At 52.6% G+C, this 25,271-nt stretch overlaps 10 protein-coding genes across 10 annotated transcripts; 4 read left to right on the plus strand and 6 right to left on the minus strand.

Moving 5' to 3' along the window:
* Nucleotides 1–57: 57 nt before the first annotated feature.
* On the minus strand, nucleotides 58–3,214 carry BO80DRAFT_82512 (sensor histidine kinase/response regulator). Its single transcript, XM_025724823.1, has 2 exons — nucleotides 2,122–3,214; nucleotides 58–2,056 (listed from the first exon to the last, which is right to left on the minus strand). Exons 1-2 carry the CDS (start codon nucleotides 3,107–3,109, stop codon nucleotides 204–206), a joined length of 2,841 nt encoding a protein of 946 aa, XP_025580160.1. The 5' UTR covers nucleotides 3,110–3,214; the 3' UTR covers nucleotides 58–203.
* A 1,234-nt stretch (nucleotides 3,215–4,448) lies between these two features.
* Nucleotides 4,449–5,143, plus strand: BO80DRAFT_421039 (uncharacterized protein). The gene is made up of 2 exons (XM_025718509.1): nucleotides 4,449–5,023; nucleotides 5,077–5,143. Exon 1 carries the CDS (start codon nucleotides 4,456–4,458, stop codon nucleotides 4,975–4,977), a length of 522 nt encoding a protein of 173 aa, XP_025580161.1. The 5' UTR covers nucleotides 4,449–4,455; the 3' UTR covers nucleotides 4,978–5,023; nucleotides 5,077–5,143.
* A 135-nt stretch (nucleotides 5,144–5,278) lies between these two features.
* pup3 (proteasome core particle subunit beta 3) lies at nucleotides 5,279–5,918 on the minus strand (the record flags this gene model as incomplete). The annotated part of the gene is made up of 2 exons (XM_025721133.1): nucleotides 5,279–5,422; nucleotides 5,484–5,918. The coding sequence occupies 2 exons, from the start codon at nucleotides 5,916–5,918 to the stop codon at nucleotides 5,279–5,281; spliced, it is 579 nt and encodes a 192-aa protein (XP_025580162.1).
* Nucleotides 5,919–6,330: 412 nt separating this feature from the next.
* Nucleotides 6,331–8,154, plus strand: BO80DRAFT_397062 (putative UBX domain protein). Its single transcript, XM_025717363.1, has 2 exons — nucleotides 6,331–6,651; nucleotides 6,708–8,154. The coding sequence occupies exons 1-2, from the start codon at nucleotides 6,515–6,517 to the stop codon at nucleotides 8,092–8,094; spliced, it is 1,524 nt and encodes a 507-aa protein (XP_025580163.1). The 5' UTR covers nucleotides 6,331–6,514; the 3' UTR covers nucleotides 8,095–8,154.
* A 262-nt stretch (nucleotides 8,155–8,416) lies between these two features.
* BO80DRAFT_498742 (60S ribosomal protein eL36) lies at nucleotides 8,417–9,635 on the minus strand (the record flags this gene model as incomplete). The annotated part of the gene is made up of 3 exons (XM_025724148.1): nucleotides 8,417–8,667; nucleotides 9,042–9,227; nucleotides 9,588–9,635. The coding sequence occupies 3 exons, from the start codon at nucleotides 9,633–9,635 to the stop codon at nucleotides 8,584–8,586; spliced, it is 318 nt and encodes a 105-aa protein (XP_025580164.1). The 3' UTR covers nucleotides 8,417–8,583.
* Nucleotides 9,636–9,976: 341 nt separating this feature from the next.
* Nucleotides 9,977–11,482, minus strand: BO80DRAFT_345202 (uncharacterized protein; the record flags this gene model as incomplete). Its single annotated transcript, XM_025715313.1, has 6 exons — nucleotides 9,977–10,403; nucleotides 10,466–10,561; nucleotides 10,624–11,006; nucleotides 11,065–11,169; nucleotides 11,232–11,251; nucleotides 11,326–11,482. 6 exons carry the CDS (start codon nucleotides 11,480–11,482, stop codon nucleotides 9,977–9,979), a joined length of 1,188 nt encoding a protein of 395 aa, XP_025580165.1.
* Nucleotides 11,483–12,177: 695 nt separating this feature from the next.
* BO80DRAFT_82547 (MDM20/NAA25 family protein) lies at nucleotides 12,178–15,809 on the minus strand. The gene is made up of 8 exons (XM_025724824.1): nucleotides 15,520–15,809; nucleotides 15,116–15,391; nucleotides 14,869–15,045; nucleotides 14,426–14,766; nucleotides 14,089–14,368; nucleotides 13,275–14,037; nucleotides 13,110–13,222; nucleotides 12,178–13,060 (listed from the first exon to the last, which is right to left on the minus strand). Exons 1-8 carry the CDS (start codon nucleotides 15,652–15,654, stop codon nucleotides 12,314–12,316), a joined length of 2,832 nt encoding a protein of 943 aa, XP_025580166.1. The 5' UTR covers nucleotides 15,655–15,809; the 3' UTR covers nucleotides 12,178–12,313.
* Nucleotides 15,810–16,174: 365 nt separating this feature from the next.
* On the minus strand, nucleotides 16,175–17,654 carry BO80DRAFT_421044 (coiled-coil-helix-coiled-coil-helix domain-containing protein). The gene is made up of 4 exons (XM_025718510.1): nucleotides 17,414–17,654; nucleotides 17,047–17,154; nucleotides 16,823–16,850; nucleotides 16,175–16,681 (listed from the first exon to the last, which is right to left on the minus strand). The coding sequence occupies exons 1-4, from the start codon at nucleotides 17,497–17,499 to the stop codon at nucleotides 16,640–16,642; spliced, it is 264 nt and encodes an 87-aa protein (XP_025580167.1). The 5' UTR covers nucleotides 17,500–17,654; the 3' UTR covers nucleotides 16,175–16,639.
* A 2,391-nt stretch (nucleotides 17,655–20,045) lies between these two features.
* On the plus strand, nucleotides 20,046–21,451 carry BO80DRAFT_372042 (uncharacterized protein). The gene is made up of 3 exons (XM_025716508.1): nucleotides 20,046–20,335; nucleotides 20,391–20,754; nucleotides 20,807–21,451. The coding sequence occupies exons 1-3, from the start codon at nucleotides 20,064–20,066 to the stop codon at nucleotides 21,248–21,250; spliced, it is 1,080 nt and encodes a 359-aa protein (XP_025580168.1). The 5' UTR covers nucleotides 20,046–20,063; the 3' UTR covers nucleotides 21,251–21,451.
* Nucleotides 21,452–23,039: 1,588 nt separating this feature from the next.
* BO80DRAFT_82649 (uncharacterized protein) lies at nucleotides 23,040–25,102 on the plus strand. Its single transcript, XM_025724825.1, has 4 exons — nucleotides 23,040–23,209; nucleotides 23,266–23,385; nucleotides 23,444–23,536; nucleotides 23,601–25,102. Exons 1-4 carry the CDS (start codon nucleotides 23,120–23,122, stop codon nucleotides 24,714–24,716), a joined length of 1,419 nt encoding a protein of 472 aa, XP_025580169.1. The 5' UTR covers nucleotides 23,040–23,119; the 3' UTR covers nucleotides 24,717–25,102.
* The last annotated feature ends 169 nt before the right edge of the window (nucleotides 25,103–25,271 follow it).

Consider the following 25,271-nt stretch of genomic DNA (forward strand, 5'->3'; position numbering starts at 1 on the left):
CTGGCCCCTGTCATAATCGATCATTAAGGATGCGGGGATCGCTCGTAAATACATCAGCACTATAAATTATTCTAACAGGACGGCACACTGCTCGCGCAGAGCAGCGCCGGACCAAAGCAGATTCAAGGCAGACAACAGAAGAAAGACAAAGAGGTATAAAGCGAGGCTGGGAATCAAGAACGTAAAAGACCGGAGATTCTATGTCATGTATTCATCGTCGAGTCGTCGGGGTGTCGAGGGGTCGGGGTGTCACTGCAAAACCCAAGGATCAATCGCTCGAGATCCGAGAGCTTGTACGGCTTGGTCATGTAGCCCTTCATCCCCACTTTCGAAGCCCGGCTGAGCGCTTCGTCGGTCACGTCGGCGCTGACGGCCAGCACCGTCGGTGCCACGAGCGGACGGGCTGCAGGCGTCGCCGTGGAAGGTAGATGACCGGAGGATTCATCCATCAGCTGGAGGATCTTGGAGGTGGCCTCGTATCCGTCCATTTCTGGCATCCAGAGGTCCATCAAGACAACATCCACCGGCTTCATCTTCTTGCGGTGATTCGGGAGAGTGGGGATCGGAAAGCCATCGGCCGTGCTCTCGCACTTGGGGGAGTCCTCCGCAGACCGCTGGGAGACCAACACGTCTTGCATGATGCGGACCGCCTCCTTTCCATTGCAGGCTTCGTAGACATCCTTATAGCCCAGTCGCTTCAGCATGTGCACCAACACCCGCCGGTTGATCTTGTTGTCTTCGGCCACGAGGAAGGTAAGCGGATGCTTCTCCCCGAGCTTACTGTCATGCGTGTCACCGTTGATGTGACGCGGCATGGACTTGCAGTTGGGGACGGAGCGTGCCGGGGTCAAGCTCGCTGACGACTCATCGGTCAGGCTGGGCGACGGCTGCTGAATCGGGCGGCTGGGAGTGCGAAGTGCGGGCGACAATAACGAGGAAGCTACCGTGGAGTTGCTCGCACTGCTCATCCGCGAAGGATCACAGAGCTGGGGTGGGGTCAGCAGTTTGTTGGGAGGCGCCAGTGGCCCCGTAGGCTCGGGCTGGTTGGCCGGGATCCTGATCTCGAACTCGGAGCCATGATCGGGGCCGGTGGTGCAGGAGCGAACGCAGGTGAGGTCGCCGCCCATCTTCCGCGCCAGGCCCTTGGCTACAAGGAGGCCCAGACCGAGCCCATCTTTGCTCCGCGTGGTGGACGTGTCTTCCCGGGCAAACGGTTTGAAAAGTTTGGGCAAGAAAGCCTCCGGAATGCCCGGGCCGGTGTCTTTGACAGCGATCAAGACATCGTTGGATTTGCGGCCAACGGTGGCACACACGGTAATCACACCGCTATTGGTGAACTTGACCGCATTGAGGAAAACGCACGAGATCAACTTGGCCAGGTCTCTGTCATCCACAAATAGTGTGTCCGGTAGCGCGGGATCCACCGACCAATTGATGGTCTTCGAGAACACCTCGCCGTTGGACGACCGGGACCGGATCTCAATTTTCTCCCCCGTCTCGGTCGCGTTGCTCACGGCGAAGTCGGGTCGACCGCCAACGTGCAAGGATTCGTTGATCACAAGACGGAGCAGATCGCGAAGCTTGGTGAACCTCAGCGCAGGCACGACGTTGACGTTGATGCCTTCCAACAGAAGATGCGGTGCCGAGCGCCGCACCGCCAGGGATGGACGGGGGTTCACCATGTTGGCCATTACTGCTTCTATTTGATGAACCGGCGTGGCCTTCATCAATTTCTCGCTCTCATGAACCGCGTTCTTGACTTCCTCACTACGTGGGGACAGGCCCTTGGGCGAAACGACGCGTGGGACCTTCTGCTTCGGCGTGGTGCCAATATTCCACTCTGGAGGATTGCTTCGTCGCCGTTTGTAGGGGTTGACCGCGATGCTGCTCCCTTCAACAAAGACGCTCGGTCGGCTGTCGCAACCATTCAATGGGGACTGGACTGGGCCACCAAAGCAATCGTCTCGCTCGAGCTGTGGCGTCTTGGGGACCTGCATGTTCAGATCGTACGCATGGACCACGTTATCCGCCGCTTCGACTGCACGTCTTGCACTGTCTGTAAGGATGGAATTGACAGATTAGCATCTAAGGCAGCTACAGGGGTGGAGGAGGGATACGAACCTTGAACCATTTCGATACTCTCTTTGAGGGTCCGAAAAACGTACCCCGCCTTTGGAGATGGTTTGTCTTGGATAGCTTCACGAACGGTAGCATGCATGACGTCCAGCATCCCGACGACACCTTGCATGGGCGTCCGGAGCTCGTGCGACAAGCTCCGGGCATATGGCTTCAAAGGGTGAGAGGCAAAGTCGGCTAGTCCATGAGGAATGCTGATGTGCGCATCATCGACGATCGTGTGGCTCGTGGAGACATTTCGAGACTTGCTGTTGGACGACTGTGGCTTTGCACACTCTAGATCGTCACGGATACGCTGCACGACTAGATCTTCCAATGAATACAGGATCATCTCGAGAAATGACCATGCCAGACTCCGCTTCTTCAAGCCAGACTCCGACCACATCAGCCCAAGATACGCAAGACATTTGGTTTCCGAGAACAATGGGACGGCCAGATAGCCCTCGGCGGCAAACGGCAGCTGATCGTGATCGAACGATATGAAGGAGCCCAATTTTTCGGGGATTAGACACGGCTTCTCGTGATCCATATGGGACAGGGGATTACCCCCGGCAAAATATCGGTGTCGGTGCATGCCCGCGGTTTCGTACCCATCATTGTAATAGAAGGCCGTGCCGAATAGATAGGGCTTGTGGCCTCCGATTTCATTGACAGACTCGTCGTCCCGAGCCTTGCGAGCAACAAACACATACTGAGCGTCACAAATCGAGCTGATCTGGTCCATCAACTGGTGCCAAAACTTTTCCGATCCTAGGGTTCGAAGCTCCTGTTTTAATTTCACTAGCCGGTCGATTGCAATGTTCTGGGGCGCGCCGATATATCTGCGACCGGACGAGTCGACCTGCGAATCGTCGTCGAGCAGGGTGGACGCAGCTGCGTCACCCGGGAGGCACTGGGATTTGCACGGAAGTAACGACATGGTTGGGCCGGATGCGAAGGATTTAGACCATTCTGAATCCGCTGAATCGGGCATGATGTGCCGGACGATCACTGCCCTTCTGTATCCTTGATTTGCTGTTGAAGATCAAATCTAAGGGGAAGATATAATACTGGCTGATGATATAGGAGGTCGCCAGGTTACCGAGGGGGATTGGTAAAAGATCAATGAATCAAGACCCAGATTTTTGGAAGGGACACAGCGCATGGCTTTCGGTCTGCAGCATCAGTCATCGGGCGCCCGTTAGCTATGATCGATCCAAGCACTACCGTGAGCAGTAGGGATAGAAGGAGGCTACCAAGCACAATGCCCGTCCTAAATGGCTCTGGCTCTTCAATACATACATCACTTTGGGGTCGGTGGGAAGATGAGCCCACGTTGAGCTGCACCGCGGGGGATGCTCTGCAAAGAGCAGGCACCGTCTTTGCACGAGTCACCGCCGACAGGTTCAAGATAATAATTGGGCGATTTCAGAGAGAATGGTGGTAGAGAAGAGACCGGCGTCCTGGTCCTCGGGGATTTCTCCCTTTTTTCGCTGTTTGGCTCCGCCTGGAAGACTCTGTAGGTGATTCGCTGGATGCTTCGGATTAAGGTATAATTTCGGTTTTTTTCGTGTCCCGTTCCTGAAAGCCCCCAGGATTCAGTCGGTCGTTGGGGATTCGCTCGCAGTCGTCGGTTTGCTCGTCCTGGATGACTGGCTGGCAAATTCTGGGGCAGAGATTAATGGCACAGACCACCGGCAAGACGGGCGGGTGTTGACAGGATGGGAGGAAGGGAACAGGGTGGCAGCAGGGCCGGTAGCATGGGCCAGTGGGAGAGGCGGATCAGGGTGGATGGGAGATCGGGAGGGAGATCGAGGCGGTATGGGGAGCAGAGAGTGAAGGGAAGCGAGAGCGAAGAAAAGGCCGGATGGGATGGAGCGGACAGGAATGGGACGATGAGGAGGGGAAGAAGCGAGCCTGAGAAATCGATGGGGCCAGTTTGGGCCGATCGCCAGGTCTAGACGCGGGGAGGCTGAAACGGAGCGAGTTGCTGGCAAGTCTGGCAAGTCTGGCAAACTTCTCAGGCAACTTGTTGGCGACGGCCCCCAAAACAAGGCTCGCGCTCGCTCTCCTCTCGATCACAGCAGGGAATCACCAAGGGGACGACGCGAAAGGGAGGGAAGGATTCAAGGTTGCGATCGGCCGTGGAGGTGAGAATCGGCTTAGACCCCGTGGCCATCGCTGCATGCCTGCCTACTAACCCTGCACTACTGCACGACGGCCCCCCCGGGACTCAATGCCCAGTTTCAGTATTCGCTGGTTGCACACGGGGTTATTTAGTAATTTAGTATCATACCCAGATCCCAGGAACGAGTCACCAGCCGCCATTCGGGCGGATCCATGGGTATCCTGAAGGACGACCGTCCACCCGCCTTCTCACTGGCTCTCCCCCCTCGCCCGGAGACCTCCCGACCCGGACTCCCTTCCAGCGTAGCCGATCATCTCCTACGACTTCTGCATCATCTTGTCCTCCTGCAATTATCTCTACCGGCCAAGATGGTGGGTATGCACGGATGGCGAGGTCTCGACCGAAAGTGGCAGATGCCATCTGCAACTGTGCCATCCAGACATACTACGTACAAGGTCCCCATTGGACAGGAATGGTTACGAATCCACGGGCCCGGTAACCCACGGCATAGAATCTTAAAGCCGTACAGCAGCCACCCCCGTCATGCGGCCCTTGCCGGGGCGTGGAATCGACGGACCTCGAAGCACAAAATCAAGGCATCGGGTCATGAGTGTGCGTCGCAGCACGCGAGGGCGCTCGACTCACTGCCGCCGGTATGTCGATGCCTTGAGGAGCGGCGGAGAACGACGCATGAAGACGACATCCTTCCTGTGGCAGCCACCTCGTATTATTAAGCCCGTTGATCATCCAAACAAGGCTAGGCGTTGAAGGTAATGAGAGGTACACGAGCACAAGAACCCGTACTCCGACTAGGCTTATACATTAGGCAGCAGGTCTAGACCCCAAGCATGGTAGTCAGGGTTCGGTCATAGTCCATACTCATTTTCGTCTGGCCCCATCTCTATCGACCGCACATATCCTCGAGTCGAGATCCCGGAGACTGCTTTCGACAGCAAATTCCAAGGTTGTGAAACGTAAATTAGAACAGACGAACGGCGTGACATTAGAAAACAAAAATACTCCAGAGAATGCCCTCTAATCTTGCCTTCCCTTCAGTAGACGCTTGGTAACCTTGTCTTTCTCTATGATATACACCTGCGCACCCCAACCGGAGAGGGCGTCTCGGTCGACGGCACTGAGCAGGGCTTGCGAGATAGTCTCGAACAGATCCTCCGGAGACTACATCAAGGATTAGCACAATCGGATTACACCAACTGGACGTTTTTCTATCGGAACTCACCAAGTCCGGCTCCCACAGACCCTCACAGGTACCAAACAATTGTTCGCTGGCAGTTCCGCTCACAATAAAGTCCTTCGCAAAATCGATACAACCGATACTGTCAAATCCGCAGATGAAAGGCTTCCCCGTCGTGCTGTTGATTCCGGCAATGACAGGACTGACAAAGAAGGGACCGAACCGTCTCTCGTATAACGATGAACTGACCAGGTTGGCGAGGGTCTGGGGGGCAATGTTCCGTTCCTCGCGGAGGCGGTACATGTTCACCTTGTACCGGAAGAGGTCGGACACGGTCGACACGTCGGTGGCCAAACCGGTCAGACCGAGAAAAGTCGAGGGGCCGTAGTTGAAGATCTTAGGGAAGTTGTTGGAGACGGTCAGGGCCTGCATACCCAACCGGAGATCACAGGCGATTGCGACGCAGTCCTTGCCCACCATGGCAACGCAGGCGCCACCATCTGTACAGCTGAGAGTTAATAAGCGAGGCGGGAGGCTATTAGCAGCTGATACGTACTGATATCGAAAGGAGAACTCTGTGGGGGAGGTCTGTCAGCTAGGTTGGTTCGAGGGAGAGGTGAGGGTCACGCAGCACACATACCATGGTTGCCAAAGAATTGCAAAACTAGAAGCTTGGGACAAGATAGAATATGAATCTCCGGTTCGGTTTAGAGGTATAACGGGAGATGTGAGTAGGGAGAGGGGGTTGTGAGGCGATGGGAGATGGAAGATGGGCGGAGGAGTGATGGATGGAGGAGTGATTGAAGCTCTGCCAGCAACGCGTGGAGCCGCCGAGCTTCTGCCGATGACGCTTGCGCCCGCTGCCTACAATCACTAATCCATCCGACCTGACCAAGCATCTTCCTTCATCCCTGGAACACTCTATTTGTCTAGACTTTTTTGGTTGCAGCCAGACATTTGGACACGCCTATTAGACAGCTAAGCCCTACTATCGAAAGAAGGGACGCGACCGTCGCTGCTTTTGTCCCATCGTCAACCTCAGTTCCCCGCCCCGCAACCCACCAATCTCTCAAACCATGAGCTCTCATGTCGTGGTCCTGGACTCAACAGCTCGGAGAGCTACGGTCAAGACTACTCCTGGAAAGCATTTGACCGATATATTACAGGAAGCCTGCAAGAAGCTAGGTGTCGAGGCCAGTCAGCATGGACTAAAGTAAGCCCAACTATGCTAGCAGGTCGAAACTCCCCAGACTGACGACTGTTGTCAAGATACAAAGGTAAAGAACTCGATCTCTCACTGGTGTTTCGCCTCTCGGGACTCACACCCGGCGCAAAGCTGGAGTTGGTTCAACTCTCCCGATCGCCCTCCGTCGTCACCGTCGCTTTACAACTGCCCGAATCGGAAGCACGAGGAGCACCCTCCTCCAGACGTCTTTTGGATAAATTCCCCAGTACGACAACGATATGGCTGATCCTGCGCAAATTCGAGGCTGGAGTTGCGGGAGGTGCCTCGACTCGGAATCTGACGGGACGTGGTGTCCCCAGTGGCAATGAGGGAGCAGGAAGACTGTACTATGAGACCCCGGTAGTTCAGATTATGGAGCGGGAGCTCTCCTCGTTCACAGATCTACAGAAATCTTTGGCGCAGCTGGGATTCAACAGCGGAAATGTACTGCTGAGGTTGAGTTTCCGGCGCACGGAGGAACCCTTGGAGGAGGCGATGGTCAAGATCCAAGACTACTTCAAACCCTTCGACGACGCGACCCCCAAGACCGAAGCATCGCCCGCACCTACCGAGCAACCATCCCAGGCTGAGTCGTCCAATGAAGCAGAAGAGTCACAACAACAGCCAGCCTCCACGGATGAGTCCCCTTGGACTTCGGAACAAGCCACTCCAGCCGTTCCTACTGCACCCGCCGCCGAACCTACGGAGGTACCAGCCGGTTTCTCTCGACCCGTAACGGTGTTCTCTCCTCCGTCCAATGCCACCCCTCAGTCCGCACAAACCACATACAACGAAACCGACTATGTCCCATCCATCGAACACGCGAAAGCGCATCAGCGACGGCTGAACGCAACCTCCCGCCCTCAACGGCTTCCCACGGACGCCGAAATCGCCGCCAAAGCCGCCGCAGAGGAGGAACGACTCGCCGCGGTCAAGGAAGTGGATGTGAAGGTCCGTCTACCAGACCAGAGCCAAGTGGTGGCAAAGTTCGGACAAGAAGACACGGGTAAATCGCTCTACGACTTCGTCCGAAACTGTCTTGCGGCGCCGTTTGCCAACGAGAAATTCATCATCACATCCTCCCTCTCCGGAGCCGCAGGGACGAGCGGACCCGGGAGGAACATCCAAAACATCGTCCCCGACTCCGACCAACATCTCTTAATCAAGGATCTAGCCATGATCGGCCGTGTGCTGGTCAACTTCACCTGGGATCCGACTGCATCACCGACTGCCCGCCAGAGCCGCGAGCTATTGAAACCTGCCCTGCAGACGCGCGCCCAGGAACTCAAAGTCGAACAGCCCCCGGATGTGATGGACACGAGCGAGGACGTGAGCATACCGAAGCCGACCAGCACTGGGGACGGGGCCCGCGGAGAGAAGCGGAAACCGGGCGGAATGCCTAAATGGTTGAAACTGCCCGGCAAGAAATAATCTAAGATAGATAGGCCATGTACCTACACGATTGATATGAATCCATCTACATGAGTACTCCTGTGTCTACGCATGACATACAACCCCGCAATCAAGTTACACCGTACATACCACGTAAATCTCACCCCGAAACCAAAAAAAAAATTCCCAGAAGCAGTCTTGTATTAGATTTCATATAATCTTTTATTTTTTACTCCGTCCACACACAACCACACACTCCCGCAGTCAGCACGCCCAACCAACCAGGCCAGTCCAGCATGCATGCATGCATGCACATCCCACCAAGTACGCGCACACACGTACACGATCTACAACTCAAACCAAAAAAAAAAAAAAAAAAGAGGAAGAGGAGGTATTCATCTGACATTCACTTTCACTTTCATTTCATTTTTGATGGATGGGTGGATGATGTTTTCGTTATCTCATTCTTGGCTAATAGGAGTAGAGAAAACTGGAAACAGGAGGATGGATCGGGTAGAAATGGAAAGTTTAGTGAGCGCCAGTGCGGCGGGCCTCGGCGATGACACGCTGCATGTCCTCAACCTTGGCCTTACCACGGCCGAAAGTTCCGAGCTGGAGAGAGATAGTGTTAGCGGGGATGGTTCGGTTTAGATTTGGGGGGTTTGGGAGGTGGGGGTGGGGTTCGGATTGCTCGGTCGATGGCTCGGTGGTTCATGGCTAGGTCGGGGGTTATATGGGATGGGCTTGCTGGTTTGTTTGGTTGGTGTGGAGTAGTGCTTGGTGGTTGGTTGCGGGTAGAATGTGTTGTTCGTCTGATGTGCATGTTGGTTCAATGCGGAGTGGAAAGATAGTCGAGTTTGGTGGCGGACATGTCGAATATGATAGCGCGATAGACAAATATTGCAGATAGAACCAAACGAGCGAGCAATCGAGCAATCGAGCAATCGAACCTCCAACCATCCCCTCCTCCATAAGGACCAACGTACTCTCTTCTTGGCGAGCTTACGAGCGCGCTTGTCCTGAGCGTTTCTCAGGAGTTCGATGATACGACGCTCATAGGGGGCAAGACCGACAACCTCGCGGGCGATCTCACGAACGAAAGCCGTGCGGCGGGAAGACTGGCCCTTGGTACGGCTGATCCGGGTCTTGGGGGTGTTGAGGGGGGTGGTTTTCTGCAAAGATTCAAAGCCATGTTAGTCCGGTCGTCCGTGGTTTTCCTTCATTGCGCGATTTTCGTTATATCAAAAATGGCAATATAAAAAAAAATGGCATGTCCCGATTTGATCCAGCCGAGTCGGACGATTTCAATTTCAAGCTCAAATTTCAAGGTCGAAAAAGATGTTGGGCGGTTGTAGAATAAAACATCCTGCGCAGAAACTTCTCCCGGCATATATTCATCCTCCCCGGCTTTCGCTTTTCCATATCTGTATCATTCCGCCATCCATTCAAACATCTGAAATTTCGTTCGACTCGACCGGACCAAATCTCCACGCGGAAGGGAAAAACCAAGCTCAGGACAGGGGACAACGTACGTGGCCCTTGTTCAGACCGACCACGATTCCGGAACGTTCTTGCGCCATCTCGACGGTTGGGACGACTGCGGTTGGCGACGACGGAGGTTGCTGCTGGGAGTTGTCGAGTCGATGGGCGTCGGTGCGGATGGAATCGCGATAGTGTTTGCCGGGTTTTGGTTGGCCGTTGCGGGCGTGCGTAGCGAGCCTAGGGCTTAGGGTTGCCCACCCGCTTTGTCATCCGCCGCGGCCCGGCTGCCTGAGGTGTCTGATAACCGGGTATGGAGTCTCGACCCTAAGTTTATGGGGATAGTTGCGGAGTCAAGTAAATAATTTTGTTCTTTTGCTCATTTCATCATCACCATTAATCCATGAAGATTATATTTCATCTGCCCTTATCGCTTTTGTCCTCACCCCGGACCCGACTCAATATCTACCTCCACGATCTTCAGAATCCCATCCCTCGGTCCACATCCCTCCCCGACCCGGAGACCATCGACATTCAAGTGGAACCCTCTCTCCCCATCTATCTCCGCCGTAGCTTCTGTAGTCGTATAGCACGTCCCATGAAACGGCCCGACCTCGCCCATTTCCCATTCCGACCCAGACACCAAATCGGTCCTGCTAGGATACTGAGCAGCGCGCCAGACAGGGCGCGAAGTGGACTGTCCAGCCCCAGATCCATTGCTCGTGCTGACTGATTTCTTCGTAGAAGTCGCAAAGCTTCCCGTTTTTATACCCGTCAGCAGAACCTTCACCTTTTCAGAAGTGTGTCTGTAGAAGCTTGGTAAGGCCGGCAGACTACTGGCGACGATTCCCGAGGTGATTTCCGCACTTCTGCACGAAGTTAGCTATGTGAACGTCAGAGTCAGTTCCTATAAGACACGAGGAGCCATTACGTCCATAGAAACCCCGGAAACCAGTCGTACGTCTTATCGGGCGTGTCTCGCTGCCCGATGCTAACTACAAGACGCATTATACTGGCGATGCAGCCACTATCCCCCGACGCAATTAGCGCTATCACTCAAGGAACGAGCATCCGCGCGATGTAACTCACAAGATGCCTGCAGCAAATATCGCGGAAATTCCTATTTTCTTTCGCACGGCAATCTGTAGACGCCATACACACCTGATGGGCATCAAAAGCATCATAAGGTCGGAAACCACATTCACAATGGACGTCACAAGGATCGGTACGTTGAGGTCGATACAATTGCCCGGGACGGTTTTATCCCAGATTCTCGCCCGCGGGGTGCATTCGCATATCTTCACGATGGTGTCTGCCAGATAGAACAGGAAGTTCAGCCCGATAAGGACCTGTATGAACCAGAATGGGTTGCACTTGGCCGATGGCGCGAATACCCGCACGTATAGCAGGAAGATGGACAATTTCGTCAAGAAGATCAAAGGCCCGTAGAGAATTTGGGACGCGTTTGCCAACTATACGATTGTCAGCAGCTGTTGCAGGTGCGAATCAGAAAACCTAACACCCTCATACTTTGGAAAATTCGCGCAGATCCGAAGCGTCTATCTCCCATTGATGGACGCCACGTCCGTGTCTGTCTGCCTCGAAAGCAAGAACGACATATCCTATCAGTCCGAGCTAGTGAGAGTTTTATGAGTGTGTGGAACGTCGAGCGAGAGCAAATGACTCGAACTCCATACCCAGGCCATACAGCAAGTCCCTGGCGAACATCAAGCTCAGTAAATCGCCCAGTCACTCATCATCAAAGATAAACTGTGATTGAATGTCACGTACAGTCATCCCATCCAGGCGCCTTTGTGATATGGAGCTTTGAATACAGACGCATGGCGACAAAGCTGGTGCTCACAGTAAGACATACGGTCTGAGTGACTACATCCCATGGCTGGAAAGTATGTCGATAATCGTAAGAGGGTGGAGAAGGGCTGGCCATGGCATCGTCTATCGTGCCAGAATCACAAATGAGGAACAATAGTATTAGAGCAGTCGGGCTGAGACCAGGAGTTTAAACTGTCGTTTAGCAGTAGCCCAAGCCAGCCCGAGTGACACATTCTCAGGTGTAACTGCAGGTTTTCTTACCATGCTTATTGACAGGACCAGGCCATGAGGATTAAGCACTCGATCAGGCATGGCACAGTGCACCCACCTGGCACCGGGGGGCTTCTACCTAGTCTGTTACCCCCTGGAAGCAAGGCGGCGCCGTCTGCCGGAGAATGTGTGCGTGGCACAAGCATGGAACCGCAAGAGAAATGCCCACGTAGTGTTCCAGGGAGATTCCTTCTCCGGCTGCAGCAGCAGTGTGACCCTCCCTCTCTCTCAGCAGGCTGGTCCTTGAGCACATCTGCCAATATCGAATTGCTAGCCTCGTTGGCAACGTCGCTCATGCGAGTATTGAGATCAGGACCGGGTCCAGGCCGGGAATCAAGGGAGGAAACAGTCCACAAAAGCGCCCTTGCAGAAGGAGATCGGCATTCCCACCTTTCGGCCTCGTGAGCATTCAAACACCAAAGTCACACTAGTCCTACAATTATGTTGCTGTCTAGGGTACGGAGTACCTTCCGCGGTCTAACGGTGCCACGGAGATCGGGAGCGTCCCGAAACACACTGTATCAACCCAGCGGAGGTGATGTTCCCTGTCGATCGCGACGACACAAATGTCACACATCGTCAGACCATGTCAGTATCGAAAGATAGAAATGCCATGAAATCTGGCGATTGTATAATTCACATGTATTGCTTCATTGCGTACCGCCTCAGCTGGCTTTTACAAAGACACAGCGAACATACCACCAAGACCTTCCTCCCAGCTCTCCATCAACTCACCGCAGAACACCTCCAGAGCGGACATGTCTAGCGTCTTGTCCAGCTCAGCACGAAGCTGGGGGCCGTCTTCGTGGCCAGAGCCAGCCACAACCAAGTCAGTCAGAGAGCCCAGAACCCCGGGGGCAGAGATGTGAGATTTGAGGACTCGAATATTGATTCGTACGCCCTGATGGACTTGACGCGTCACGTCAGCCAGCTTTTCCACCTGCGTCTTCGGTAGCTTGCCCTTAGCTCCCTTCCTTAGCGCAACAGTGCAGAGAAGGGACATGGCCTTGAGAGAGTCGAGTACGATGAAGAGACTGTGGAAGTACGCCCAGGATGGAGCAGTGGGGGTCTCTGATTTCAAAAAGATCGCCGTGCTGGACATGACCGGCGAAACATTGGCGTCGCTCACAGTCACGCCTTTAAGCGTAGACTCCAACCATTCTTCTAGTAGATTGAGACAGGCATCAACCTGTTCGGAGGCGATTGACTTTGATCCGTTCAGGAACAGAGCCAGCGTCAAAATGCTTAAGTTTACCTTGGCACTTTCGATCTCAGACGGAGTCATTTCGGCTTCCGCGTTGGGTCCCACAACATCTTCGAGACTGGGCAATTCAGGTTCCACAGACACTGGTTTCTGAGCCGCCATTGTTTTCAGAAGGTCAAAAAGATGGTCTGTCATTCTTGAAGATTTCACCCATTGATCCTGTACTAGTCAGCCGCATCCGTGAGTCATGGAATGGAATATAACTCACACGAGGCAGGGGTCCCACGCGCATCCTTTCCTCAAATGTAGGCTGGCCAGGTGCTTCGCAGTTCATGAAGGCATCGAAAATGCGCTGATCAACCAGGGGTGACTTATCTCTTGCTGTGGGTTACGTTAGGAAAGGGCACATCGGGCGAGGGTGTCACAGACTTACCCATGTCTTCGTAGCGGCCCATAGGGTCCCCGCCAGCCAGGCGCTGGATGCGTCTCACATCCAATGCCCACATTCTGCGGCAGATACTCTGCTTAAGGCGCTTCTGTAGATCAATGGTGCCTTGAATGTTCACGTAGCTTCCATAGTCAAGTCCCTTGGAACGATTCCGAACAGTTGTAACATCCGCCGTCCTAAAGAAATTGAGGGCTTGGACGAAAGCAGATTGAGGGTTGAAGTCTTTGTACTCTGCTCCCTCAATCGGCGGTGCAGAGTGTGGGTGGATGGTCGCGAGACGTGTGAAAAGGTTATGGGCAACCGTCTCGAACTGGATCTGCTTAACGGAAAGTTTGCTGAAGGTTTTGAGGGCAAGAGATCCTGCACCAAGACGCAGATAGATGCGGACAAGGAGCAGCAGCGCCTGGTAGTTGTGAGGCGAGTCAACCAGAAGGCGCTCCAAGATTGCTGCTGCGCGGATAAGAGCAGTATCCGGGACTTGTTCGTTGCTGCCAGAAATCCATGCGCCGCTGAAGCGAATTAGACTCATGGCTGCAAGCAGACATAAGTCATCACTGGGCTGGCTCTCGATCGTAGATGGCGCCGAGCTTTTCTCGGGGCGTTCGACCTCGCGATAGACCTGCAAGCACCGGGAAACGAACTCCTCGACTTTGGGCTTAGACGCATTGGCTTCGTCTGCCGATAGTAGAAAGCAGTATTCGCACTTGAGCGCATTGATCTTTCCAACTTCTTTGGACGCAGATTGCCCCTGGACCATGAGATCAGCTAAAGTCAGCACATGCAAGTGTTTGGAGCTTACTTCAGCTTGTACCTCTGCGCCTTTAGAGACATATTCCACAAATTTCAACAGAGAGGGCTTGTCCAGTGCTGGCACATAGCTTCGCAAATCACCAAAGCAATAAAGCTTGTGCTTGTTGTGATCGAAGTACTCCTGGCAAGCAGAGATCAAATCATCAGATTTCAGGTTATCTGACAGGAAAGACCAGTGCACAAGGTCAAGTCGAGCCAATTGCGCATTGCGGGACTTCGGTGAAGCCGCAATGAAATCGTCGAGGAATTTCTGCGTCTCGGTCGTAGTCCTTAGGAAATTGTCAGCTACCGTGCACGATTCCCCCACAACTGAGCTGAGAGCCTACTCTGGACTGTTGATCTGTTTGGTCGCGACGATGAGCAGGTGCCAGACCGCCCAGTCGTCACGCTCTTGAAGAGCCTTGCGTTCAGCCTCATTTGTGGGAATTGCAAGTAATTCCCTTGTGTACGCCAGCCCCTCGGCCCACATCTGGGCCTTTTCCAGGTTTGAGAGCTTATCTCCAATGAAAGACCAATCATTCTGGATGAGGCGTGAGCTGATGCCCAGATTCTCACTATCGAGGATCTTCACAATCTCGGCATGCCGTCCTTGAGATTCGAAGATCTTGATGAGTAGTAGCAGCTCCTCAGCTGATTGTATAGCTCTGGGGGTGCTCAGCAATTCTTTCTGTTTTCATAAATCACCATGTTGTCACAAAAGGCAATAGTAGGAGGTCCGACACCCAACCTGATGTCTGACCAGAGTTGGGGTTAATCCTATGGAACATACCGAATCGGAAGGAACACTTTCGGCAGCCTTGGATACCATACGGTAGGCCAACATTCCAAAAAGTTTGCGGTCAGTCTCCGAGCTAGCCTCGTCAACGGAGACGAGATAACTAAGGAAGATGGCCCACAAGTAGTACTTCCTTTTCTTAGGGAAGTTGCTTTGAAGAGCCATAGCAGCCTAAGAGTCGACCATATGGAGTAAATCAGCCTCGTAGATCTCTTTGTCAGGGCACGTGTCGAGCACCGACCTTCTGTGCAGACTTCCAGTCGTCACCGTCGAAAGCATAGTCGAACCATCTCATCTGGATATCCATCTCCCGGGGGTTGGCCTTCGAAGCTTTCTCCCAGATGCTCCTCAGCGTGTCCGCATGACCAGGCATCCTCTCCAGCGTCTCGTGGAGGATATCCAGGGTGTCGAGATCCGTTGTGGGCGGTTCAGCTTTGCATAGCTCGATGGTCTCCGCGATACCACGGTTGCGGTTGAGTTCGTCAGCGTGACGAAACAGGATATTTGCCTTCCATGCCTTTTGGGCCACATTCACTAGTCAGCAAGTTGTACGATGAGGAATATGTAACAAACAATTTGGGAGTAGTCTGCTTAGTCCACGCAGACAGGGTGCAACGAAAACATATAAGCTAAGATAGTACCCACCTTGAGGAACCTCGTATCTTCACCCTTCTTGATACGCTTATCAATCAGCTGGAGAGCCTGCTTAAGATTCTGCCCGTCAATGGCATCTTGAACCTGCTTATTCCGCCGCTGGAACACGGCGTCATTGGTGGACATGATGAGAAGGGAAACTCGAGGAGACGAGTGAGCAAAATTATAAGAGGTTCTTTGACTATACCCAGATCAGGCGAACGAAGCGTATGCTGCGCGTCCAAGCACAGCACACGGTGTGCGGGGAAGATTATACCGCGATGATGAGGGGAGAAATTAAGGTGGCTCTCCATACTTTCTTTATCGGCTTTCTGCTGAGTTTGGTGGGCGGGGAAGCTCGACGGGAAGGCGGTGAGAGCTCGACACTTGCTGATAGTCCGCAATGCCATGTAGACATTGATCAGGGCACTAAGGATGGGCATGTAGTAGCAAGTGAGAAGCGAAGGTAGAATTTCAATGGCCTCTATAGTAGATTGAGCGTTGTCGAATTAATCCTCGAAGCTTTGGGGTGTGGAACACTCCTATGATTCCCCGAGATTCAGATAGTATATATTTCATACATGATCCCATGTACCAAGCCACTTTGTCAATTCCTCTAACCCATCGATTATGAGTACTATTCATAGGATGGGACACTTGGAGCTCATTCTTAATCAAACGGTACGTTTCCAATGTAGACACAGATAATATACAGGTATCAAAAGCCGAAACATAGACGAAAGTCGTGCATCAGGACGCCAGGGAATCCTGCCCAAAAAAGTCAACTGCTATTTTGCAGGCTAGCCAACACATTGCAGAGATAAGGATCAGATGGCGGAAGCAGCAATTGTTTTCTGGATGACGGAAAGCTAGCGCTAGGAAGCAATCTCTTATCAAGATATGAAGACATCCGTCGCTTCCTGGTCCATGACCGGGATGACCGATAACCAGGGTTATCCTGACGCCATGATGCGAGAAAAGCCTAATCTGCTCCCCACGAGCCAAAGGAATTTTTGGAGGCATGGGCCTGGACACAGTCAAAAATGGAGACCGGCAAACGTAGGCTTGATAGCATGATTGGGCCACCAGCAATTGGTGCAGCACAACTGAAAGGACCGGCGGGATCTCTCGATCACTGTTTCTGAGCCGACGAGCCAAGCTTCTTCTGAGTTAACTGCAGTGGTACTCTGTCAGTCATGGGACCGAAACCAATACGGAAATACCCTCGATGCGCGCGGCAGCACATCTCCGAGCTCTTGTAATAACCAGCGGGTCGGCAGGGCTGCAAAAGAGGAAACTGATGGTTCGTACTTACCCATTGCTTTTTACAATCGCGATAAGCCCTGGGAGGTTTTCGGTTAGCCAGCGGGATAGAGAATCCACAACAGCCTAGAAGCTCAGGAAAGGAGCTGATCTGGTCACGAGATAGAATGAGACGGCAGCGACTGTAGTCTATTGGATATACATGGTTGCAAGACATCTATCCATTGGAGCCAAGGCGAATGAAGGTTACATAATGCAAGGAACCATAGAACTTACTGGAAATAATCCGAACACATCTCCCTATCGAAGCCATTGCGCTTCATGCACTTTAGGCTTCTATCCGCAAAATCTTGACATGGATCAAAGTATTCACTTGCAGGTTTGCTGAGAATGAAAGGAAACCATTAGTCATGGACCCTAAATCCGCCATGTACGAATAGAGACACCCTGTCCCCCGAAGACGAAGAAGATGGCGATGATGGTCAGGGAACCATTGGCATCTATCAACCGACCACGGGGCAAAAACCGCCCAAGCATTGGAAAACCAACTGCTGCAGGTTCGAGCACATGGACACCGTTGAGTGTGACCACCGGTGTCAAAAGACGGTGAGTGTGGAAGAGGCCGTCGAAAGCCTAAGCATACCTGGTGAATCTCCGCTCCACCCGTTCCCAGGCATTGGTCTGGGTTTGTTCCGACGAGGGTGGCTGCTGATCCGATTGGGAGGCCATAGTCCGTGAGAAGTCAAGCCAACAAGCGGTTACAGACCTTTGAGACCGGATATACGGAGGTTAAGGGAGGTGGCGCCGAACAGGAAGGACTGGATGCCTAGTTGGGAGATGGATCAGTATCTCGGGGACTGCGGATGTTGTTGTTGATGATGGAGAGGACTCCTGTGCCAAACTGCCAATCGAAGGCGGCCGGGCGAAAATCTAGACCCGCCAGTCTTGGCGTGGAGATCCAGCCCCGACAATTTACAAGCCTACGGAGTTGATACTTCCAGCTAAGATAAAGATAGATATCCCAAAGGAGCATTCTAGGCGATTACCACGGTGTTTTCCTGGAAAGCGGGACTGCACTGCTCGGCATGCTCCGTGCTTTCACCACCGTCTAGACTCGAGACTCGGGATTCGAGGATCAAGGAAGAGAACGAGCCATTCGCGGACCTTTTCCGGGGTATTCCAGATTTAGGTTTGCAGGAGCTAGATGTGAACCGTCTCACTTACCAGGCTATTAACCCTGCACCAATTTCGTCCCCCCCCGAACAATTACCCCTCCTGCTTTCTTTTCTTTTTCCCCGTGGGCATCACCCTGGTCTTAACACAATCTCTAAACAGAATTGCGGCCATCTCTGTTGCGTAAGCTTCCTGACTTCGGTTACGCTTGTCAAAAAGGTGACGAACCAGTTTATGATATGGTGATGCTGACTCTAAGAAGGTAAATAAGATCAAAGAAAGATAGCAGATTGGGCTGGGTTCAACTCTCGCAACCCGCAAGTCATGCCTGCCGTGTCTGGCGCGTGGTCCATCCCCGTAAGAAGGTAACAACCCCACTTGGCAACATTGAGAGGATTGAAAAGAATCTCCCTAATCATCAAGTACCGACTGGTCGTTTACAGACACGCGGATTGGATTCGATCTATGAAGAAGACTGACAGTGATCCCAAAGCCCGTCATTGATACGACAACCCTGATAGACATGAATTTTGTCCCTGCAATTTAATCCTTATTTACGTCTCTCCGGTAGACCATGATAGCCCCATTTACTCGGCCCCGAACTCGTTGGTGGTTTGGTTGTGGTGGTGATTGCGATGATATCTCTATAGCCGACATTGCCACGCAGGGGGCGTCTAGAACCCTGCCCCTAAAGCACATGTTTGTCGAGATACGAGGACCACTAGTCATTTCGAAATGCCCCTTGACCGGGGGTAGACATCAAGTGACACCAGGATATGCGCGGGGAGCGCAAGGGCCAAAGAGCGCCCGCGAGGCCGCGACAGCCGTGCAGGTCGCAAATCGCCAACAGACGGAGGGAGGGGGTCTCCGTTATCTGATAGCCGCACCAATCTTTCTGATAACTTGCCGAGCTGGACAAATGGATCCGCTCCGATCCTAATCCCAAATCAAGTCAAAAAGTCCCATCTAGCGGCATGCTAGCGGAGCCCAGCACGCAGCTTGCTGACATCCCTCCATCATTCGCCCAAGCTCAGATCTTGGACTGAGCAGGATGTCAACTGGTGCCCGACCGATCCTGGAATTCCCTTATCGATTCATTGGCGGCTCCTTTCCCAAACAGGAAATGTAGTAGCATGCATCGGGCTCGGTCTGGCGTAGTCGGATGCTTGGACGCTAGCCACAGCAGTGTCGGTTCGAAAGCTGCCTGGTCCGACTTTCCAAAACGGTTGACAGGAATACTATAACGTCGTGGCGCTATCTGACCATGGGAAGGACGCCCGTAGGGACCCTCTTGTCATGTTCCCACCGAGTACTCTAAGCAAGTGGCAATCAAGAACCAATCAAGCCGTGACTGATCGCCACAGCAAGGATGCCTTGTGGAATATCGATTCACTGTGCCAAACCGAACATAGGAACAGTTTCCATGGGCTATGGCCGCGGGTCCCTCTCCTGACCCACAGTTGCCAGGAGCGTGTTCATGCCGCTGTCACAGCCTGTGCATGAGGAGAATCGCGCTTGGCCAATCCTCAGGAAAGGCAGCAACGGAAGTGAACGAACATCGGAGCCGGATAACAGGAAATTCACCCCCTCAATTCATGTATTATCGGTACCATTCGTCATATTGATGTATGCATTAACGGGACTGGTATGAACGGAAGGAACCCACCACATCTGCATTCACTGGCAATGGGTGATCCCGCAGTATTTCCTAGCTAGGCACCGTTGTCAGCAGCCAAACATTATCTGAATCTCCCTTATGAGAGGAAATTTGAGCGATTTATTGAATTTTCGCACGGTGTCAAGGAATTTATCATCGGAGTTGACCAGAAAGTGAGGTCGTGATAACTGGCGTATAAATACCTTGACCTGCCTTGACAGTTTTCCTCCTCCCATCTTCTTCGCAGATATCCTTCGAGCACCTGCAAGTCGATAGCCAAAATACCTCTCATAGCTTTCGAAAGACCAACCAAACGGTAAGTTCCTGGTACTCATCATATAAGAGGTCAGTGCTGATGAGAGTTCCGTGAAAGCTCTCACAACTCCGAACAATGGCGCCCGTGGCCACTTCAGTCTCAACTTCCACCGGAACTGTTCAGCTCAATGGAAAAGAGACTGTTCAGATGAAAAAGGTGACCCTGGCACGCGATCGTGCATCTTTCGATCCCTCCAAGCACCTCGCACATACTCCTCCTTCAAAGGTGCACACTATGAAGGAGCTTGGTTATCCTGACAGTCGTGGCGTTTCGCCGATTGGTGTCTCTGAGCCCTTCCCGCTGTTCTCGACTGAGGCCATCCGGCTCATGCGCGAAGAGGTCTTGAGCGACGAAGTGTTTGCTAAGCACAAATATTCGAGCAACATCGCTCAGTGCCAATTGCGGGGTTATGCAGCAGAGTAAGTAGCCCAGCTTCTTCCACCATCTCAAGTTAGCACTGACATATTGAAACAGGTGCGCACCATTCGTCTATGATGCCTGGAAAAACCCCGAGACGCTGGCTATCATCTCAAAGATTGCAGGTGTTGAACTCGTACCCGCCATGGATTTCGAGATCGGGCACGTGAACATCTCCACGAATAGCGAGGAGGAGAAGAACCAGGCCGTCCAGGAAGTTCTGGAGAAGGTCAACCGAGCATCTAACGAGGGGGTCGCAGGAACCCCTTGGGAAGATGAGAACCCCATCGTGGACTGGCATACTGATAGTTATCCTTTCGTCTGTGTGACCATGCTTTCCGACTGCACGGACATGGTCGGCGGAGAAACAGCCCTTAGAAAGGGAAACGGCGAGGTTGTAAAGGTTAGAGGACCGCAGATGGTAAGTACAAGATCACTACTCAATAGAGCACAGGACTGATGGATCGTCACAGGGTTCGGCGGTGATTCTTCAGGGACGGTACATTGAACACCAGGCTCTCCGTGCGCTGGGAACGACCGAGCGGATCTCCATGGTCACATCATTCCGACCTCGCGCTTCCGCCATCAAGGACGACACTGTTCTTACCACAGTTCGTCCCGTTTCAAACCTAAGCGAACTATATCATGGATTCGCTGAATACCGCTTTGAGATCCTTGAAGATCGTCTTCGCGAAGCCAACAGGCTCATGCGGGACCGAGAGCGAGCTAAACGGGCTTTCGATACTCGTGCTGTGAAACGATTCATCCGCGAGCAGATTGATTTCTTGGAGCATATGGACAAGGAAATTGTTGATGATGACAAAGTTATCAAGGGCGTCCTCGATGACAGCCACTTGATCTCCGAGGATCTCAAGCTGCAGCAGTCCAGGAAGCGCACTTTCGCTGCTGTGGACTGAACCGGTCTCCGGATGCTATCCAAAGGCTGGTGATGCTCTGCTATTTCTCTTCTTCGACTTCATCTTCTCAAAATCAAGTCCGGCTGGTCTCGAGATGTCATTTTTAGGTATTCTTTTTAGTTATTCTTAGGTTATCCCGCTGATGGCTTCGGTGTCGCGCTGGGTGCTATCGGACTGGCGCGTGATAACGACAATGGTTGCAACTGGGCCACTGATTTGATGGGTTTCTTTTCTTGATCGAAAATGCTGATGCTTTGTTGCACGGGAATTGTTGAGCTCGTAGCTTTACTGGGCTTGAATGATTCAGCGATGTAGCACTGACAGTTCGTTTAATTCCCTTGATATCGTCCAGTAGGATGCCAGATTGAAATAAAATTTATTATTCTTTCTTCTTTCTCAGTATCCTCGATTCTGTGTAATAGTAACCGGTAGATAATTAGCAAACCATGATCTCATGAAAAGAACCTGATAAACCTGAGATGGTTTGAAATAGTGAGATCATCAAGCGCCTACTAAGCGCCTCGGGGCAATGAGGGCGATTAAGGAGGTAGTGAGCCAAAGATATGCATGTGCCAGGCTAAAGTACAATCCGCCGGCCGCCGCGACGACTCAAACCGTGTAAGATTTGGACAGGGAAACCTAGAAAAAATCATCTCGTTATATGCTCTATAGGTATGTGACTCACGTTGATGCTTGCGTTGTCAACACCTTCAAACGCGGCTCCAAGGGAATTCATACAACGGGGGAGAAGCGAGTAATAAATAATAAGCATATTGGCGGTAGGACTTGACTGAGGGGCTTCTGGATCTTAAATGTGGCCGGTAGTCATTTGTGCCCCAATTTTGCCTTATTCTTATCGCCATACGGAGTATGCTGGAAACATGCAAGCCTAGTTATTGCCACGGCAGAAGCACCCGATATGCATTCGGATGCATCACATGCTCTGTGACCACACACAGCTGGCATTCAGCAGTCCTGTGAAGCGCCAGGAAGTGCAGGCAGATGCACAGGTCTGGAAAGGGGGCATATCAAGTTGTTGGTACCCCCCGTGTGATAACTCGCCGAGGATGTGATCTGGAAAGCTGCTGTCATAATTGACGGCTAGACGGAGTACGTTATTGTTAAGATTATTGATCACAGCCGCTCACGACAGCGCTGACGGGGTATCTAAGCGGAAGCGATGGATTGGCGTCGCGACGGCGAGATGGAGCCGGTTAGTTAGTTACCTACCTACCCCTCGACCTTAGTCCTCGTTAGGGTAGGCTGCTAGGCAGCTAGGCCCCTAGCTCGTCCAAGGACAAATCATCGGCCACAGTTTCGCGAGCGACGGTTCGGGCTGAGATGAAGATGATGCTCCTAGCGACCCGCGTAATTGCGGATGGGGGAAGTGTTGGATGGATCCATTCCATGATCGGACCCGATTTGATGGCGCGTGTTTGTTCGGTTTGCGCGCCGATTCCCGACCAGAAAATCATGCTCACATCTTGCCCGGCCGCCCTGTCCAGACCAATGATGCTTTCTTTGGCCTTCGCGTCTGCTTTGTTTCGTGCTGCCCATATTTTCTAGTGCCTTCAAGCCAGCAAGCTTTTCTTCCCGACAACCCCCCGACCGTTCTCCCGTATTGTTGGACTCGAGCACTTCTCGGGGTGTTCCTTCTGTCAAAGCACCTCCGGGACCCAGTTATGTCGGCGATTCTCTCGCGTACCTGAAAGTCCGTCCATACTTAGAGACTTATCTGCCACCCCCTTCCTCTCCGACCGCGTACCGCCTCTCTATATCCGAGACCCCGTTTATCGCGTTGTATACAAGAACAGGACTTCCACTATATACGGCCTTTACCATCAACGTCTGATTCGGGAAATCTACACCATGTCCGAATCCACTCCCGCTGGAGCTGCCTTAAGCAATGGCGCAGGTAGCAACGCGCCAAAAGTGAACCACGGGGACAACGCATCGGGGGTGAGCTGCTTTACTCGGATCCTGGGTTTTCTGTATGCTGACTATTTCTCTATTAGCTCTTTCAGACACTGCAAGGCCATGTCGACGATATTCGTTCTATCCTACAATGTGGTGTTTGCATCCGACCTCTCTATGAACCCTACACCCTCGCCTGCGGACATACCTTTTGCTATAGTGTCAGTAAAGCCTGCCTCTACAGTAGCTGCTTGGGCGATATCTAATCTTTCATCCTAGTGCTTGACATCCTGGTTCGTCGGTGGGAGGCACAACAAGACCTGTCCGGACTGTCGAGCGCCGGTCAAAGCGCAACCCGCTCCCGCTTACCTGGTAAGGCCTGCACTGTGTTGCAATCTTGATGGACGCTCAATGGGCACTGACTGATACGGTGAAGGTTCGCGCCGTTGTCCAAATGTTCACGAGCCGCCCAGAGCTGCTCGATAAGGGCGAGACGACAGACGAACACCTACGCCACCAACGCGAAGAAGCGGGACGACTTGAACAAGATAAATTGAATACACACCCGAAAGAAGGAGGTCTGTTTCGTGGAACCTTTAACAAGAAAGTCCCAACTGCGCAACCTATTGTGGACCTTGAGGACAATGTTGTCCGTTGTCCACGTTGCTCATGGGAGCTTGAGGAGGATTCAGGCTGCGCGCAATGCGGATACCGGCAGGATGATGACTCCGTGACAGACAGCTCTGGTTGGAGCGAATCGGAAGAGAATTCCGAAATGACGGACTATCTGGACGACGACGAGCTTGAAGATGGATTTGGGGACACTGACGATTATGGATGGGACGAAAATTTCGATGAGCTGCCTCTTGATATTCGGCCCGCCGAGCTAGATCAACTCTACCGTCAATGGTACGGCCTACGTCCCGGGGATCTTCCCCCAGCGCGCGCGAATGCACCCTTCCACCGGCAGATTCCTGTTGACTGGCCTTCGGGGGTTTCTTCAGCTCTTGAAGAGGATAGTGACATGGATGAAGATGAGGATGCGGACATGGATTCCTTCATCGACGATGACTTGGAACATGATAACTACTCCGAATCGGACCGATCTACGGTAGTAGGGCCGCATGAGTTCTCCATCACTCGCACGACAACTATCGGAAGCGAAGCCTTTGACGAGATGTCGGATGAAAGCGACCTTGATGATAGCCATGAAGATGAGGATGGGGAGCACGATGACGACGACGATGACGACGATGAGGATGACGAGCCAATTCGGCCGCCTGTCAGTGGCATTCGACGCAATCGAATCCCGACCTACCGCATACAGTCCAGCTCTCCACCTCGCGAAAACGGGACACCTGCCACAGCATCAAGACAGACCGGATCTGTTTCCCGAGCAACATCTCATGGGGATGCACGTCGTCCCCAGCAGGTGCCCGCGGGGTCGTCCACCATGAATGCAATCAGTGTGGACGATGATTCTGACGAGGGCCCCGTGCGACCGACCAGGAGGACAAGGGATCGAGGCAACTGCCGACCTTCTGCCTTCTGAACCAGCTCAACATCTTATCTACGACTAATGACGATTGATAATCTCTTGTTAACGACACTTCAACTGTGTCTTTGCTCTTGTTTGGTGCTAGACCACCAATGCGTGAGACATGAAAAATCTTCCCTTGTCATATCAGGTACCTTCACCCCATCAGATTGCGGTGGTGAAACAACAAGGGGTTACGTTCCATTCTACAGGTGTTAGGGACTCTTTTGTATCATTGAATGGCGAAATCCTAGCCTTTTCTACAAGCCATCTAAAAAATACCCCCGTTTGTTATCCGCTGTCATTCGCCATTTCTTCTGTACCTTGGGTAGGGGTTGTTTACTAGCGAAGTTCGGTTCTTTCTCAAAACACATGTATTACCAGGTACCTTGGGGCGCACTTCGCCCCCTCTTCTTCTAGATTGCAAAAATGACAATCACCCCATGACTGGGACCACCACCTACCAACAATCCTCTCACTATTATGCATCCAGAGCTCAGCCCTGAACCCACCTAGCTCGCCATCAACTAAACCACCCAGTCACCACCATCTATATCCCCATCACCCTAC

Source organism: Aspergillus ibericus (assembly GCF_003184845.1).
Source record: "Aspergillus ibericus CBS 121593 unplaced genomic scaffold BO80scaffold_2, whole genome shotgun sequence".
Lineage (NCBI taxonomy): Eukaryota > Fungi > Ascomycota > Eurotiomycetes > Eurotiales > Aspergillaceae > Aspergillus > Aspergillus ibericus.

What these genes read in the sequence shown, in the direction of transcription:
- BO80DRAFT_82649 (XM_025724825.1), top strand. Translation starts at nt 23,120, where the DNA reads ATGTCCGAATCCACTCCCGCTGGAGCTGCCTTAAGCAATGGCGCAGGT. An exon ending in GACATACCTTTTGCTATAGT is followed by an intron (nt 23,386 to 23,443) that starts GTCAGTAAAGCC and finishes CTTTCATCCTAG; the next exon opens with TGCTTGACATCCTGGTTCGT. An exon ending in AACCCGCTCCCGCTTACCTG is followed by an intron (nt 23,537 to 23,600) that starts GTAAGGCCTGCA and finishes GATACGGTGAAG; the next exon opens with GTTCGCGCCGTTGTCCAAAT.
- BO80DRAFT_421039 (XM_025718509.1), top strand. Translation starts at nt 4,456, where the DNA reads ATGGGTATCCTGAAGGACGACCGTCCACCCGCCTTCTCACTGGCTCTC.
- BO80DRAFT_397062 (XM_025717363.1), top strand. Translation starts at nt 6,515, where the DNA reads ATGAGCTCTCATGTCGTGGTCCTGGACTCAACAGCTCGGAGAGCTACG. An exon ending in GCCAGTCAGCATGGACTAAA is followed by an intron (nt 6,652 to 6,707) that starts GTAAGCCCAACT and finishes ACTGTTGTCAAG; the next exon opens with ATACAAAGGTAAAGAACTCG.
- BO80DRAFT_421044 (XM_025718510.1), bottom strand. Translation starts at nt 17,499, where the DNA reads ATGGCCTCCCAATCGGATCAGCAGCCACCCTCGTCGGAACAAACCCAG. An exon ending in ATGTGTTCGGATTATTTCCA is followed by an intron (nt 16,851 to 17,046) that starts GTAAGTTCTATG and finishes AAAACCTCCCAG; the next exon opens with GGCTTATCGCGATTGTAAAA. An exon ending in GCGATTGTAAAAAGCAATGG is followed by an intron (nt 16,682 to 16,822) that starts GTAAGTACGAAC and finishes GTACCACTGCAG; the next exon opens with TTAACTCAGAAGAAGCTTGG.
- BO80DRAFT_372042 (XM_025716508.1), top strand. Translation starts at nt 20,064, where the DNA reads ATGAAAAAGGTGACCCTGGCACGCGATCGTGCATCTTTCGATCCCTCC. An exon ending in TTGCGGGGTTATGCAGCAGA is followed by an intron (nt 20,336 to 20,390) that starts GTAAGTAGCCCA and finishes ATATTGAAACAG; the next exon opens with GTGCGCACCATTCGTCTATG. An exon ending in AGGTTAGAGGACCGCAGATG is followed by an intron (nt 20,755 to 20,806) that starts GTAAGTACAAGA and finishes GGATCGTCACAG; the next exon opens with GGTTCGGCGGTGATTCTTCA.
- BO80DRAFT_82512 (XM_025724823.1), bottom strand. Translation starts at nt 3,109, where the DNA reads ATGCCCGATTCAGCGGATTCAGAATGGTCTAAATCCTTCGCATCCGGC. An exon ending in GAGTATCGAAATGGTTCAAG is followed by an intron (nt 2,057 to 2,121) that starts GTTCGTATCCCT and finishes CCATCCTTACAG; the next exon opens with ACAGTGCAAGACGTGCAGTC.
- BO80DRAFT_82547 (XM_025724824.1), bottom strand. Translation starts at nt 15,654, where the DNA reads ATGTCCACCAATGACGCCGTGTTCCAGCGGCGGAATAAGCAGGTTCAA. An exon ending in AAACAGATCAACAGTCCAGA is followed by an intron (nt 14,369 to 14,425) that starts GTAGGCTCTCAG and finishes CAATTTCCTAAG; the next exon opens with GACTACGACCGAGACGCAGA. An exon ending in GGGCCGCTACGAAGACATGG is followed by an intron (nt 13,223 to 13,274) that starts GTAAGTCTGTGA and finishes CGTAACCCACAG; the next exon opens with CAAGAGATAAGTCACCCCTG.